The 16,715-nt window shown below is 40.2% G+C and overlaps 1 protein-coding gene across 1 annotated transcript in view; it reads left to right on the top strand.

The window, feature by feature from the left end:
* Positions 1 to 3,608, top strand: part of LOC124549810 (glycine-rich RNA-binding protein 10-like) — an 80,468-nt gene extending 76,860 nt beyond the window's left edge. The window contains exon 3 of the mRNA XM_047125269.1: positions 3,146 to 3,608. Within this exon, the coding sequence (XP_046981225.1) occupies positions 3,146 to 3,466 (321 nt within the window). The 3' untranslated portion in view covers positions 3,467 to 3,608. The remainder of the gene's footprint in view (positions 1 to 3,145) is intronic.
* The last annotated feature ends 13,107 nt before the right edge of the window (positions 3,609 to 16,715 follow it).

Genomic DNA, 16,715 nt, shown 5'->3' with positions numbered 1-16,715 from the left:
TGTGATGAGACGTGGTAGTCAAATACTATGCAGCATACTCATTATTTCATCATCCTTATACCACTTTCCACGGGTGCTCACGACAGTAGTACGCGACAAGCTTCGCCGTTTCAGAGATTCTCATTTCCAGCAGCAGTGCCTCTGTCAAAACCGCTCATTTTAGTGGATTTCCGCATTTTTCGGCTGTATATTTTCCATATTGACTGCCCATTCGTCTCACTTCCGCTTACATTTTTCCCTTATTGTACACGCGCCGGCAACGCCACCAGGAGGTATTCATCCTCGCGGTGGGTAGTGGTCGTAATGTTTTGGCTCATCAGTGAAAAGTCCCAATGGGAAAAAGAGTGTCGACGAAATTGTTCCTTTAACATGAAAGACGTCGTCGCGACAAGTACTCCCTGCAGCCAGCCACTAGAGCGCTCTACTCTCCGCTGTCATAATTCAACTCTCTGTCTCCTACAAAAATCTCGCAAAAGTCTAAAATTGATGTAGAGCTTAGATCTCTACAGCATCTTTAAGAACGATGGAAGTTTGCTCCACATTTTAATTGGGGCAAGAGGTGGGTTAATTTTTTTTTAACGGATAGTATTTTACGGTTCGGAAAATAGCTTAAAACTTATCACGCCATGTCTCGAAAGCTATGGAACTGAGTGATTTCGCATTTCGTTGATTGCTGAATTATCTTGCTCGGCCATGCATTTTGTAAAGTAGTGCATTACATTACGTCTGATATGCATAAGCTTCGGAAAACAGCGTTCTTTGAAATTTTGTCAACGAAATTTAAAGTGTCTAACTCCTACAAGAAATACCGTAAAAATTTTCAAGTTTGGATATGGTGTAGATCTCTATAATGTTAAAAACATGAATGAAATTTTCACACTGAAGCGGAGTGTGCGCTGATATGAAACATCCTGGAAAATTAAAATTGTGTGCCGTGCTGAGACTCGAACTCAGAACCTTTGCCTTTTGCAAAGGTCCCGAGTTCGAATCACGGTCCGCACAACCTTTTAATCTGCCAGTAAAACAAAAGGCGAAATTTTCGCGTCCGGAGAAGTTCCGTACTTGACGTGGTAAGTGAAAGAGTTTGTATACAGCCAAATGGCAACACACTAGGTAGAAGCTGACAGTACCAATCTCTCAGTGATCCACTGGTAACAGGAGCTTCCCAGCCCTCCAACTGTCAAATGTCAACTACGAGGGGCATTCAATAAGTTATGCAACACTTTTTTTCGGACAGTTTTCGCTGAAAAAATGCGAAATGTTTTGTGGATCATCGTGCAATATACTCGCTTCAGCTCCTATAGTTTCCCAAAGTTCCGATAGGAGGCGGCGCTATACGTAAGCTCCAAAATGCCGTCTGTAATGGAGGTGCGTTCCAAGCAGAGAGCTGTCGCTGACTTTCTTTTCGGCGAAATCCAGAGCATAGCAGGAGTTCATAGGGCATGCAGAATGTCTACGGAGACCTGGCAATGAACAAAAGCACAGTGTATCGTTGGGCGAGGCGTCTGTAATCCTCGCAACGAGGTCACGCAAACATGTCTGATCGCCCACGCGCCGACAGCCGCACAAAGCTGTGACTTCTGCAACGTTGGGACGTGCGGACACTCTCATTCGAGGTGATCGACGGATCACAATCAAACAATTCCCTGTAAAACTGAAGTTCTTTATTGACTGACACAGCTCTGCGTACCATAGGAGGAGTTCACAAAACTTTAGTGGTCTGTTCTTCTTCATCCTCGCTACAGCCCAGATATCGCACCTTCCGACTCCTATCTGTTTGGTCCAGTGAAGGGTGCACTCCACGGGCAGCAGAACATGGACGATGGGAAGGTTATTGATGCAGCAAGATGTAGGCTCTGACGTTAACCACTAGTTTCCTTTAATTTACGTCTATGGTCACAATCTTTTCTGTTTAACATATTACCGGTTTCGGTCTTTAATGACCATCATCAGATCTGCAGCAAAAATGGGAAAAAATATAAATACACTCGCAAACTGTGTACAGCTTAAGAACAATACATAGAGCATATTGAAAAGTAGTACTGACAAAATTTACATTTGTGCGCTTTAAATGTGAAGAGGCATACCTGTCTCATAAAAACAAAGTTCTAATGCACTGCAGCCATAGTGGCATAGTCAACTGTTAAATGCGGAATCAGCACCAGCATCGTCAAATACATATAAATCACATCACATGCACGAGTCATGTTGTCAGTAAAACTACTGTTTAAAACAAGCTGCCGTATAGTAGCCACAAGATGTTTGTGTAGTAAGTTGACCAGATGTCGCTAATGTCAGCATGCACCAGTTTTCAATGATTAATTGAAACAGCGAAAATAAAAGGGGGATACAATAGTTAAAGTCTGTAATAAGCTTATAAAGTATTAAAAGTGTTACAGTAATGAAAAGCAATAAAAAGAAGAACACGGCAAAAGTAATATTGTTAAAAAGACGAAGAGTTAAAAAACAGTGGTTGCCATATGCTCTAGTGCCAATATTCTAGGCAATGACATAAATATTAAACACCGTTGATATTGCACCGGGTAATATTGAACAGTATAAAACAAATCGCTAAAGGAGCCACAAATGAAAGGAAATATAGTTCTGCACATAACCAGCGCCCTCTGTTAGCGCTAACTCTAGAATTCCGCACAGGCGGGAAGTGGTTGGAGGAACGTGACTGGCAGAGGGCCCCTCATACCCTGCGGTACTTCGTTGCAAGCAAAGAATGATAAAATTCCATAACAGTGGATGATCTACATTATCTGATTGATGCAGTCCTTTAGCGATTTGTTTTATGTCACATATACGGGTCACTGTGTTTTTTTCGCGACGATGTCGCAGCTTGTCAACCACTAGAATGGTACCATGCGGGCATAAAGGTCCCCCCAAGTAAGGTGGCGTAAGGCCGTCCCAGAGAACAGAGATTATGTTTAAAAACAGGGTGTTACAGCCGAAAGAGTAGGGACTAATATGGTATATTTGGATGCTGTGGAAACCATCCATCTTTCAGAAAAAACATGTTTTGCATTACTTGTTGATCGCCCCTCGTACTTCAGATCGGACTACAGCGCTCCTCATCCAGTAGCCGTGGAAATGATAATAATTTCGGTGCTTCTGGATCAAGTTGCCTGCTTATTTGCAGGAGGGCCGCACGTTCGTGGTGGTGTACAACAACGTGAACAGCGGCGGAGGCGGCTACGGGGGCGGTGGTCACGGTGACGGGGGCGGCGGCGGCGACGACGGGGACGACGTGGACGAGGGCCCGGGGGACTACGGCGACCCCGCCGCCAGCAACGACGATTGCAACACGGGGGACGGAGGCCTGTTCCACGGTGGCCTCCTCGGCGGCCTGCTGGGCGACCACGGTGGGGGCGGAGGAGGCGGAGGGTCCCGGTACTTCAACGCCGACCGCTACCTGCGCTCCTTCTACCGCGCCCTCAGGCCCATCTACAGGCTGTTCTGACGCGTGCACGGCTCAGCGCGAGGCGTAGCGTTTAACAGCAACTCACTTTCGTCTGCATCCGTACCACACACCACGAAGAATAATTTGTTTCATGTCCCATACATTATTTTCTCTACGTATCGTAATTGTTTAAAATGATTCACTTTAGTACCTAGCAACGTAACTCATTTATGTAGATAGTACGCACTGTCCATTTACATATAAATTAATTCGCCATTATAAACATCAAACGCAAATGTTTATGCTATCTTTCACATTTTGTACGATAGATATTCCCAAATAAAGATAATGTATTGTGAAGAATTGTCGAAACTAGACACTTTCCTTTTGTATCCTAACGTAATGTCTTCTTATCCAGTATGTACTGGCAGCCGACATAAAATTTTTATCATACATTAATTTGCCGTTTTCGAACCAATATCACATTTCAAGATAATTCGTTTAAAAAAATACTCTTGCAATTGTTGACGTTATTCATTTGATTTTCGATGGACCATTTACAAGAAATTTCATAAGAAAAAATCGTAGTCTTTTACATAAGTGTCCAAAAGATGATTGTGGATGAACACCACATGTTATACGCAAACATAAATTAAAACTGTTTTGGTAAGCATATGCGACACTAGCGAATGAAGGCAGGCGATTGTGTTGACTTACTGATTTGTTTCCATCAGAAACATACAACGCCTCGAAATAAGGAAGGAAGATTAGCGTGTTAAGTGCCGCCGGCGAAAAGATCATTAGAGACAGAACACAGTGTTGGTTGGACTGGGCCAGTGAAGGGAAGCACATATGCTGCAGCCTTTCAGAAGAAACCATCCCGACCTTAGGCTTAAAATGTTTGTGCAAACGACGAAAAATAATTCAGAATGGTCAGGCTCGACTATAAACGCTATTTCTCCTGAACGTAAACCTACTGTCTTTCCTACTGCTACGCCATCTCACGCGAACCAAAGTGTTAAACAAGATGTAGTGTTAACGTTGCACCGTACTTACAGGTAAAACATTGACTTTAGATGGTATACTAACTTGCTGTTGTAAATATGAGAAGTCCTTCCAGTCAACAAGAAGTGACACTAGATCCTTCAAAAAAAATATGGTTTACTCGTTTTAAATGTCTTTCAATAGGTTGGATTAGAAACAACTTAGGTTAACAGCCTTTCAAACAACTATTTTTACAACGCTTTGAATCACCTAAAAACTCTCCAGCAACGTGAAAAATAGCGATGATAGCAAAATCTTTTTAAGTATCGATATACCGGTATTCCAATAGATCGTCTGGGTAGTACCGATGCTAAGCGACAACATGAAATAAGAAACTACTATTATTTATTTTAATGAAAGATCAGTCATTGTTGATTTATACACAGGTTTTGTTAAGAAATGAAAACTTTATTTACAAGTAATGAAAGTATTATTGTTGTTTACTTTCAACTTAACATTAATACTGATATCAGGAAGAACCATCCAGATAACCAAGTATGTCAGCGCGTCGCGTCCAGGATATGGGAATGCACGTCAGTCCTGGGAATATGCCTGACGGATTAAAGACGGGAGCTAGTGTGCTGGTTTTGCACATTCGACTATGTAAATACCGGGTTGGTATCCATATCCTGCATCAGTTACGTGATATGCAAACATTTCACACTTTCACATAGGATAACACTAGATGCAGTCATCTAGAGTACACAAATTCCGCCCTGGACGGAAGGTATGGCGACAGGAATGCTACCTGGTCACCCTATTTCACTAACACTGAAAATTTATGATTAACTTGTGGATCCCGCAAAGACATGGGACAGTGTTAGAAGAAGAATACACATATCAAAAAAAGTAGTTTTAAACTGAAAACAGTATTTGGAAATTACAATTAACAATTTTTGTGGTCATACTTACATAGTATAGCTACACCATGTGGAACACTTTCCACTTCATTGACCTTGAAGTGTCCAGGTCATAGCGTGAGTTGGGTACGTTTTGGAGATAAAAGCTTCACATCACAAGCCACACCCCCTTTTATCTACGGCATCATCACCTTCTTCATCATCATCATTGTCGTCATCATGTGACAATTCACATCCACTTTCTATGATATTATCGTGCTTCTCCCTATCTCCTCCCCCTTCTCCCTCCCTTCCCTACCCCCCCTCAACTCCATCAATTAATGCCTAGTATTTTACTCACTATTGAAACGAAACAGCCAGTCACAGCCCAGTATTTTACGACCTATTATAATAAACGTCCAGTCACAATATAGCTGACATGTTCACAAGTTCTGAATGTTTTGTACCAGGTTCAAAATACGTGACAACGCATTTGTTTCACCTATTTATTGTTTAAGAAAAATGCTTATGTCAGATGCTGGCCCTGTTTAAGAAAAATGCTTATGTCAGATGCTGCCCATGTTATCTCATATGCGCATAAACATATGAGATCGCCTGAAATGAAGGGACGATGGTCCTTAAAATTAAATATTTTCACATCTGAATTGTTTTATGAAATACATAATGCTTCCCAAGTATCACAGTGTTATTTCCACATCTGAACTGTTTTATGAGAAACATGATGCTTGCCAAGTGCAACGGAGTTATTTCCACATCTAAATTATCTGCAAAAATACGTCATCAACGAAAAAATGAAATATTTGTTTCAAGCGACACAATCTTATTTCCACACACACACGCACATACGCGCTCGCACGCACACACACACACACACACACACACACACACACAAACACATCAACATCAATCCCTAAAACATGATCGTGAACCCTCAAATTAAGTGCCCTTTGTTTTATTTTATGTCTAAATTGTGTGTGTATCTGAATTGCTGTCAGCTACTAGAATAATGTATAAATTACACTTGATGCTTAAAGCGTGACTGTGAACTCTCATATTAATTGGCATTCTGCTATTTCAACATCTGAATTTTTTTACAACTGTACAAAATAAAAATAGCATGCTAATCAGAATGTTGACATTTAGCCCTACGCCTAAAGAGAGGATGAACAGAAATAAACCTGGAGAAACACCATTTTATAGGAGGAAGGAGGGAAGTAATGCATTGCGTTCAGCACTAGAAAAATGTAATCAGTGTTATTGACTCGCTAAACAGCACATTCTAATAATATTTTGATCTATGACCTAGAATGCAGTCATGTTTCACTGTTGTATTCACTGATGTCACATTATCCGTCACTTTAGCACAACAAACCACACTAAAAATAATGTGTTTTGATGAGATGGTTATTATCGGAATTTCCATCGGAGGCTTACTTGAGGCTATGTTGTTCATGATGCAAAGATCAAATTGTTGCATAGCCGAGTAGTAATCAAGTGAAGGATAAAATTATGTTGAAACCGACTAGAACGACGCTAAATGGAGCGTGCCCATCGAGTCCACAGTGATTGCGTAACTGATCTCAAAGTTCAGAAAAGGCAAAGTACAAATAAGAAGGGAACTCATTGCCTCAGATTGTACAAGACAGAATGTCAGGAACATGTGATTCAGCATTTAGACAACAGTGCGGAGCAGACACAATGCTCTTCTGTAATGAGGCTACGTATAGTAATTACATCCATGGGTGACTCAAGAATACCTTCTGACTGCAAACCTTGTACAAAAACGCTTTCTGAAATTAAACGTTACACTAGCCAAGGATGCTGACAAGCTCGGAAAATGGGAGCACATTTGGTCCCCACTATGGGGTCATCACGCCATCAACTGCAGTGCGTAACGCGCCGACTGGAGGGACTCAAAATCTAACTCAAAACGGGAAGGGATCGTACTGTACGAACGTCGCGATGCCGCTGATGTATGGCTTCCTGCCGCGCAAAATTGCTCGAGCGAACCAATCAACCACTACAGAAAGAATTAGATACAGTTTCTTTGTTGACAGTCAATGCTATGACTGTGGATCACTATCCGTCCACAGAAGATTCCAGTAGTAGCCGAGCGCCTGGCAAACACTTGAAACCTAGCTTGTATAGTAGTTGCACTCTTAGACAACAAATTGAGGACACATCAACCCTTTGGTGATTAGCAACTGCAACGATGATAAACATTGGCGAGACAACAAACTCAAATGCTCAGAAATTGTAATGGCGAACGATATCCGTGCTTTTGACACAGCAGAAGTGAAACCCTTGCCCTCCTTCCACTCATTCTCAGAGTCTGGCCGCTCCATCTGCATCACTGATACCGATCGAAGGCCATCTGCGCTAGTTGCACGATGACCCGACAAATACGATGAAGTGGTACCAGCCGCCGCCAGATAGGAGTCTACTGCCACGTGTCATCAACCGTTCAGATGTGGAGGGAACTTCATCTCTGCGAGCTACATTCCTGCCAGCGACACCTGTAACTACCCAAAGATGAAGACCAGGCTGACCTTTCGTGAATGTGCGCTATTCAACTTGGGAGCAGAATGCCTGTGCCACCACTCCTAGGCAGTACAAGTACTGCCTTACCAGCTTTATGCTAGGACCGCATCTCGAGCTGTCTTCTGTTTCACTGTTGGGTCTTCCACCTACTTGCCATCACGGCAACTGACAATGGCGACATGTAGATTTCCGGGGTTGAGCCTAACCATACCTACACTCAATGTAAGCACCGAGGCACTGACAGATGTCCACAGTCATGTCAGGCTGCAGAGACATGCCGACTACCGTGCCCTTGTACGACTAATCCACAGCGCTGACCTCAATCTACACCAGTGACCACACCAGAAGATTCCTCACTGGCCTCAATCACGCTACCCTGCGCCTCCGTGACCGCCGCTATGCAGTACTGGGAAGAAGACAGTCATTGAAAAGCTATCGCAAATAAATGGCTGTTAACTGAATGATCACTTATTGGCACACCTTGACGCACCAAAGGATTACACCCCTGCTCCTTTGCTCGACTATCTTACGCATCTGGCAGCCTCCTACAAAACCATGAATACCTGACGAGTTAGAAGTTTTTCAGTAAAGCAACATTTCAACAAGCTCCAGTTCCTGGGGGAAGAAATAAAGCATCATATTCTACACTAGAAAAATATAATTGATGATACTGACTGGCTAATATTACTTTTTATTTGCATTTGATCTAGGTCTACTGAAGATTGTGCTCAAAAGAAACTTTTGAGGAAGGCCATCACATTTAGCAATCGGAACTATGGTACCAAGGCTCTCTCAAACATCTACAGGCTGCATTTCCACAATCAACTAGGCTACTAAGTAATACGGAAATCTAACTGCAACGCTCCAAAATATTAGATGTAAACACACAACATAGTCAAAGGCAATGGTAAGGACCTAGCACCTTTTTGGGAGGAAATAAGGCATTTTGATAAAGCATTTATCACGTTGATAAACTCTTCTCGGGTTATCAGCCGAGTGGTGGCGTCGACTTGTCGCAACGTTTCAATAGTTTCCTACCCATCATCTTGTGGTGAAGATGTTTATCACACTGTAACACCTAAGCTGCACATTTTCGCAATACGCAAGGAGACTTCCATAGTGCTTGGAATACGAATGCAAACATGGTCAACGACAGTAGGGGTACAAGCCTCTACATACAGGGATGAAATTTCGGTATCTCATACACCACAGATCTCTGACTGTGAACTAAAATTCGATGTTGCACCAAAATAAAAGTACAAAACACCTACGGCCCTACCATCATAACTTAATTGTTCTGTAAAATTTTAAAATGTACACTTGGCTCACTTATTGGCAGTGTTAAAACTTACAGGTTAAGGTACACTTGCGATAACCACAGTTTTGCAAAGCACAACAGACCCTCAAATTAAATATTTCCACATCTAAATTGTCTCTATTACTTATCAAAATACACATGGCTCACTTATTGGCTCTACTGAAACAAATTATAGATTAGTCGACGAACTTAATTCGATCTTAGTACCAAATATTAACTTTATCAAAATACATAAAAAGTTGCTCCATAACATTACAAACCACATATTGACACTAACGCTGATCTAACAAACCGCTTACAGCTTAAAGTGCAGTTACTGACAAGAATAATATGATAGTTGAACAAAAGTAAACAATGTTATTCCTGCATCTAGTTCTTTTTTTATTATTTTTCAAAAACTCATCTTATTTTGTCAAAAACTGGTAACAAAATCGGCCAAACATTAAAATGAGCCACGTACTAGGGTATTAATTCCATCTTACAGCTCAAAACGTTTCTAATCTTCTGCTGATAATACTCAACCCCGTCACTCAGTGAAGGCCACGTGATTCTTCAATGAAATAGCACAGTGGACAGTAGTAATACATATCTGTATGTGTAAGAAATAAGGGTTACTATGCTTTCAGCTACTCACTTTCAAAGTCAGCCAAGCATTATACGTTACTGCTAGAGTATCCAGCAGTTCAAAATGTTTGTCATCTTCTGCTATCACACATTGGTAAGTACATGAAACTTCACCCCTCCCTACATCTCCAATTTACAATAAAATTGTATGAAATATCCGCATACATCACCATTGTCACAGTTAAATGGTAATAGATCGTCCCATACATCACCATGTTACAGCAGAACTGTAGCAAATGCCCATGTGCATCACAATGTTAGAAAAACTGTAACAAATTACTGCCTACATATGGACATGTTACAGCAAAATTGTAATAAATTACCTTATACCTTATCGTGTTACAGTGGGCCAATGATGGTCACTTTACGGGGGGCAATGATGGTCACTTCACAGGGTGGGGTAATGATGATAAATTTACAGGGTGACCAACAGTATCCCAGATATTATTCTTGGGACGACAATGGTCAGCTTACAGCATGGGGTAATGGTCAGTTTACCAGATGACAACTATTACCTCTGGAGCAATGATGGTCAGTTTACAGATGACCAACATTACCCCAGATACTACAATGATGATCAGTTCACAGAGTGATTGCAATTAGCCCCAGATACTAGTGAGCTGGGCAATGATGGTCAGTTTACAGATGGATAAGGTTTATCCCAGATACTTTTGGATGGTGCAACGGTGGTTATTTTACAGGGTGATTAACATTACCCCAGATATTATTGGGACAATGATGGTCTGCCTCATGATGGCTGGGTGTTGTGTGCTGTCTTTAGGTTAGTTCTAGGGGACTGATGACCATCGATGTTAAGTCCCATAGTGCTCAGAGCCATTTGAACCATTGACAATGATGGTCAGTTGACATGTGGTGACTACCATCACTCCAACCACAATTGAGGCAGAAACAGTCAGTTGACATATGGTGACTACCATTACTTTGAGCACAAATGGACAATCCAACCACAATTGAGGCAGAAAAAGTCAGTTGACATATGGTGACTACCATTACTTTCAGCACAAATGGACAATCAGTTGACATGGTGAGCACCATTACCTGGAACACATAGTTTGATTCAATAACTAATAAAAATAATGTTGTGATAATGAGTGTTAGCTACTGGATCAAAATAGTATTCCTAACTTCTTTATGAAGACTGAGCCACATGAATGTGTGTGAATGCTCACAAAACAGTTCAGCTATGGAAGCTCCTTTCTGTGATTAATGACTTCGTCATATTATTTGGCAAGACGTCCTGCGATTTCTCTGTACATGGGAGAATAAACAACAGTATTTCGACAATACAAAACTCTTCACAGTGTTCCAGCACTAAATGCCCTGTTCTGCAGAATTCTATCTGATAAACAGTGCCTCATATCCAGTGTACCGTGAGTCGTCATGCATTGTGTTCTTGAGGTGGAGGTATATAATCGAACACACGCTTGCTTAAAATGGTTCTGGAAACTCACCTAAAACACATTTACAGGCTGTCCCCTGTACCAGACCAACTGTCGTCAGCCAAGCTCACGAATTAGACTCGGTTCTGGTACAGCCATGTCTGGTAAGGTAGGACTTTACGTAGCACACTACACAAAAAAGTCTTTCATCAGCAACAATAAAATATTTACTAGAGTGCTGCTCCAAGATGCCGAAACACGACATGACTTATACTGTCTGTCGTCAGAATTCACAAAAGCGGTCCTCAACTACTGCAAGTGGAAAAATCTTAGATTATCAATTCTCTCTTTCGCTCTTTCATTTTACTGAGTGATTGCCTCAAAAGTTGTACATGCACCAGGGAAGAGACCCCAATTAACTAAGGCTTTACATTGGAATTAATGCTGTCGTACAAGTGCTGATATAAGAGACATTTTATGAACAGCTAGACTTAGATCTAGTAACTAACGTTCCGTTAAATAATGGGGAATGGGGCTTTCACTATCAAAAAACTATACAAGTTCGTCGAATAAATGGCTCTGAGCACTATGGGACTTAACATCTAAGGTCATCAGTCCCCTAGAACTTAGAACTACTTAAACCTAACTAACCTAAGGACATCACACACATCCATGCCCGAGGCAGGATTCGAACCTGCGACCGTAGCGGTCGTGCGGTTCCAGACTGAAGCGCCTAAAACCGCTCAGCCATTCGTCGAATATTACAATTCAGAGACAATATCTGATAGTAACGTCATTAATTTCCAAACATACGAGATTCAAACTGACTACGTGTCATATTTTGGAAATCCAACATCTGACAACACTAGTCGATAGTGAAAACGTGTCTCGAAAGGATACATTATTCCTCCGTTAAAGCGATCACGGTGCCCACGCAAGCGACAATAAAAATTGATTAGCTCTAATTTACAAGATAATTGTAAAGGGGCGGTACAGATTCAGTTCACATACATGAAATTCCTTTCAAAATCCTGCATACAGAGAGCTGAAAATGGTTGTTGCTGGGACAGTAGTCTGTTTTTAACGTGAGGACCTAACAACACGAGCTCTTGTATTACAGTAAATGTCAGCACGTGGTTGTTACACAGCTGTGGAACCAACAAGGAATTACATATGCTAACAGGTATGCAGATACAGAAAACAAAGAAGATAAATGCATTAGGAGACCCCCATAGGCCCAATGGAATCGTAATTCTTTAAATATTCTCCTGCCTACAATTTATCACGAAAATAACAAAAGAAACATCGACTGTTAATGTCACCCAATCAGGAATTCCCCGCGAATACTGCAAATTGTCAAGAACAGGATAAGTAAGTCCACCGCTGGACAAAGACCCCTCCAAACGCTTGCACGTTTTCCTGTTCTAATCAGCTGTTATCGAATTTGAACAGCTGGTTTTGAGATCGTTCGTCCATTTCGTCGATCGTCTTCTCAGGTCGTTCTATCTTTTCATAGTCACAACCCTAAGATTCGTTTTTCTGTGCAGCCATCTACTTCGATTTCTTTTTGAGGGCCTCATTCCGTAATCGAAGCATTCGTTTCTTCATGTTTTATGGATTACTTTAGAATAGAATAAATTACACCTTTTGTTCCATAGATCTGTAGTGAGGAGTTAAGGTGTGGCGCCTTATATCGCTCCTGTCTAGAGCCTTTGTATCGAAGGAGTGTCTCATGCGTGCTCAGTGACAGATGGTCTGAAGCGGGTTCACTCGAATACGTAGTTCCAATTTTCATTTGCTAGAGGACAGTACCGGACAGGACTAAATAGAAAGAACTATAATGTAGTTAAGAATTTTGATCTCCAGAGTCCAGTAGTGCCCAGAGACATTCAAGACACAGGTCAAGAGAATGCTTTTGTGAACTGTTCTGTTTATTTCTTGAAGTTTTTTTATTTATTTATGTTAGTATAATTATGTATATGCTCTTAGTAGTGTGAATGATGAATGAATGTGGTCTAAAGTAAATATGTAGATCGTTGTTCTACTGATGAACGCTGTACGAACTAGTGTGAGAAATTTTTAAGACAGTATGAATGCAAACGACAGGGAATTTTGTACCATAATATGATAAGTAATTTTTTGGTAAAAGGAAAGCTAATTCGAGTGCAAATGAAAATACTTAATGATGTAAAGTATAAGCAAACATCAGGATGTTAAACATTTCTTTCGGGAAAAGGTACAGTTCGGAAGTGTGTTATTTGTTGATTGGCTAATCATGAAAAGCGTGGACTGGCGCGGAAGAATAATGTTTTTCTATTGACTTTAAAGAACACTGACCAATCAGAAAAGAGTATTCTTCGCGCGTCTTTTCTCTTGGAGATATAGAATGCTTACAGCAGTCTAAACAGTCGGAGTAGAGCCTTTCAATGGTACGGTTGTGCGTTGTATGAGCTCCGAAGGAAGTTATAATTTGCCGGTTTTAGTTGTGCTATATGTTACAAGAGTGTTTTACAGTGAAGGTATATTTATTCCGGTGTGTTTTATAGAAAGTACGGATTTTTAAGCAATTTTGTGTAAGAGAAAAGACAGTAATTCTTCGTGGCATATTGAGCAAATCGGTGACTAAAAACTTGAGTGCATTAGACACTGATAAACTTAATATTATATCGAGCATTTTCATTAAAGAACAATGGGTGCATAGTAGCGGTTCAGATTTCGGGAAATATGTTACCATAAACTTGCTAACGTGAATGAAAGGGTTTGTGCATGACTTCAGAATATACCGAAGTTTTACCAGTATTTCCTCCTTTCGTTCAAAATTAAGACCTTTTCCTGATTCTTAGAATAGTTACGTTCCATGCAGCCTGGCACGAGTTGCAGTACGGTAGGTTTCTGCTCGACTTTCTTACCGGCGATGTGCTGCAAGAGTTCACAGGTAGGAGCAGGTAATGGACGAACGTAAACCGCGCCGCCGCTGAGTTCTTCAGATGTGTGGAGCATTTCACAACACAAGAATTTACAAAAAATTTAGGTATGAAAATGTGCTTTCCACAGACCAAAAGTGAAATTGTCCTCATAGACGTAGAATAATTCAAAATATCTTAAATGTGTTCTAATATAAGAGATAATAACAAACGTATCACAATGCATATAAATATACATTATACTGAGGTACATTTGATAATACATAGGCTATTGGAGCCACGTATCATCCAACAGAAAATCACTTTACTACATTTATTTACATTGATCACATTGCTGCACTGTGGACGGGAAGAAGTAAGATTTTACGTGAAACTCACGTTATTTGATTTTCTTAACTACACGTACATCAATCGATTATACTAAGAAATTCGCAGTAGAACAAAAGTAATTGGCCACCGATAAATCCTTTAGGCTCCTCTTAAAATGAATTTTAGTAATAGTTGAACTTTTTACAGCTGCTGGCAAATTATTGAAAATGTGTCTTTCTGAACTCCTTTCTGGACCAAAACACGTGCTTTAAATATTTATGAAGATCCTTCTTATTTATGGTACTGATTCCAAAAACAGAGCTTTTGGGTTGAAAAACGGATATGTTACTTATGACCAATTTCATTGAGCAATAAAAATATTGGGAAGTAGTAGTTAGTATTGCCAGTACCTTGAATAGGTGAACACAGGCCTATTTAGGACGTTTAAGAGTTCACACCGCAAAATAATAATAATTCGTATTAGACGCCTTTGAACTCCCAAAACGTAAGCTTGGCTTGATGAGTTAACCCTTAAAAAGTAATTTTTTTGCAGTTGTTATTCACCTGATAATTCACGTGCTTCGTTAACTATACTCTATCATCGCCATCCTTATGTGTAAATTTTTGAACCATGCTTATTTTAGAACCATTGCTTTTGTTGATTATGAGTGACAGTACAAATCTGTTCGATATCTTGTTAACAAAACGCGTTTCTAGGCAATGCGCTATCAAGACGATACAAAATGCCAGTCAGAAATGCGTCCTGCTGTCTGAACTACTATGTGGCATCTTTTGTCATACTACTAATGTGTTGTTCAGAGACGTTCTGACAGTAGTGTAAGTACTATGTAAGACTTTTGTTAGTCTGTAATTTCCTTTTTCGTGGTTACATGTGCCTCTTTACGTTCACGTTATCCAGAAGACTAAATAGTGAACTTCTGAAAAGCCTTCGACACAGTTCCAAGCCGTCGCCCTGAGAAAAATGTTTGATCTTGCGAAGTATCAGTTTAAATATGCGATTATCTTCTTGTACTTTTTTGCGGCGACGGTCACAAAAGTATTTCAAAGTGCAGTTACCGGTTTCGACCAACAGTGGTCATCGTCAGTCTGTCTATAAATAAAAAAAGAACAACAATACTCATGCTAAAATCAATCAAATTTCCTAAGTAACTGTTTACATAATGATAAAACGAGGATAAAATTATACATATATTCGCATGCACAATAATTAAATGTCAAGGTTTTGTAAGCGAAGTGCAATCTCTTCTTTGTGTTTTCACATATGACTTCATCCGCGAGAAGAATAGCCACTTCGACAGAATATGTGCCTACACTCATTAAAGTGTAGTGATACAGTTTTTAACATTTATTTTTAAAAACTTAAAAAAGTAAAATATTGGCTTTACCCTTTTGTAAATGGTGGTGCATAGAATGGCTTATTACGCTAGTAAGTTATTGGATAGGAGCAATAATTAAGCATAGCAAAGCGATGTAGTATGGAAGGTTAATGAACATCACAGAAGATTCTAGAAACGGCACCGTTGACGTCGATGCAGCTGCATGCTCAATTTATCTGACTGTAAGACAGCAACTCCACCTGAGGGACAGCAACAAACAGCGTTTTCATTGTTCTTCTTAGCTCTCCCAGTTAGGAGGATTATTGAAGTGCACCGAGCCCTCAGTTTGCCCACAGGTGAAAATCTCGAGAGAGAGAGAGAGAGAGAGCAGGCGATCGAGGTGGCCAGGAGATTTCACTGCCTCTTGTAACGACTTGTTACCTTTCCCACCCTCTTCAGCAACTTGTTCCTTTTCTAACTCAATAAATTTGGGGACCATTGCGTTGTTATACAAAACAATTTGAAAGTAGTAAAAAAAGGTATTTTGAACAGAAGTAACGAAATAATGATTGAGCCTGTAAAAACAGGACAAATATTTTACATGAGCTTTTTCTTTTCTTGTTTTGTTTAGCAATGAAAAGATCCCAGGGTTACATGAATATCCGCTAACAAGCTGAACCAGAAATCTTAAGAGAGAATATAAAAAGAACGTGATAACTTTTCCTCAACGATACAGAATTAGATAATACTGGTTATTTAACATGGAAATGAATACTACGAAGTGTACTATTGTAAATAAAATATCTGTCAATTGAAATAACTGCTACACCAAATGTAATGAGACACTTTTCTTTTATTTGTGTGATACATTAAGTCTAATAACAATAATAAACATTTAATTAAACTTGTAGATTATAGAAGGATTGTAATTAGTTATGTAAGTCGTCTTTCA

The sequence above is a fragment of the Schistocerca americana genome, chromosome 1, assembly GCF_021461395.2.
Source record: "Schistocerca americana isolate TAMUIC-IGC-003095 chromosome 1, iqSchAmer2.1, whole genome shotgun sequence".
NCBI classification, from domain to species: domain Eukaryota; kingdom Metazoa; phylum Arthropoda; class Insecta; order Orthoptera; family Acrididae; genus Schistocerca; species Schistocerca americana.
Note: the sequence above shows the minus strand (reverse complement) of the source record. Positions and strands in the feature narration are given on the sequence as shown.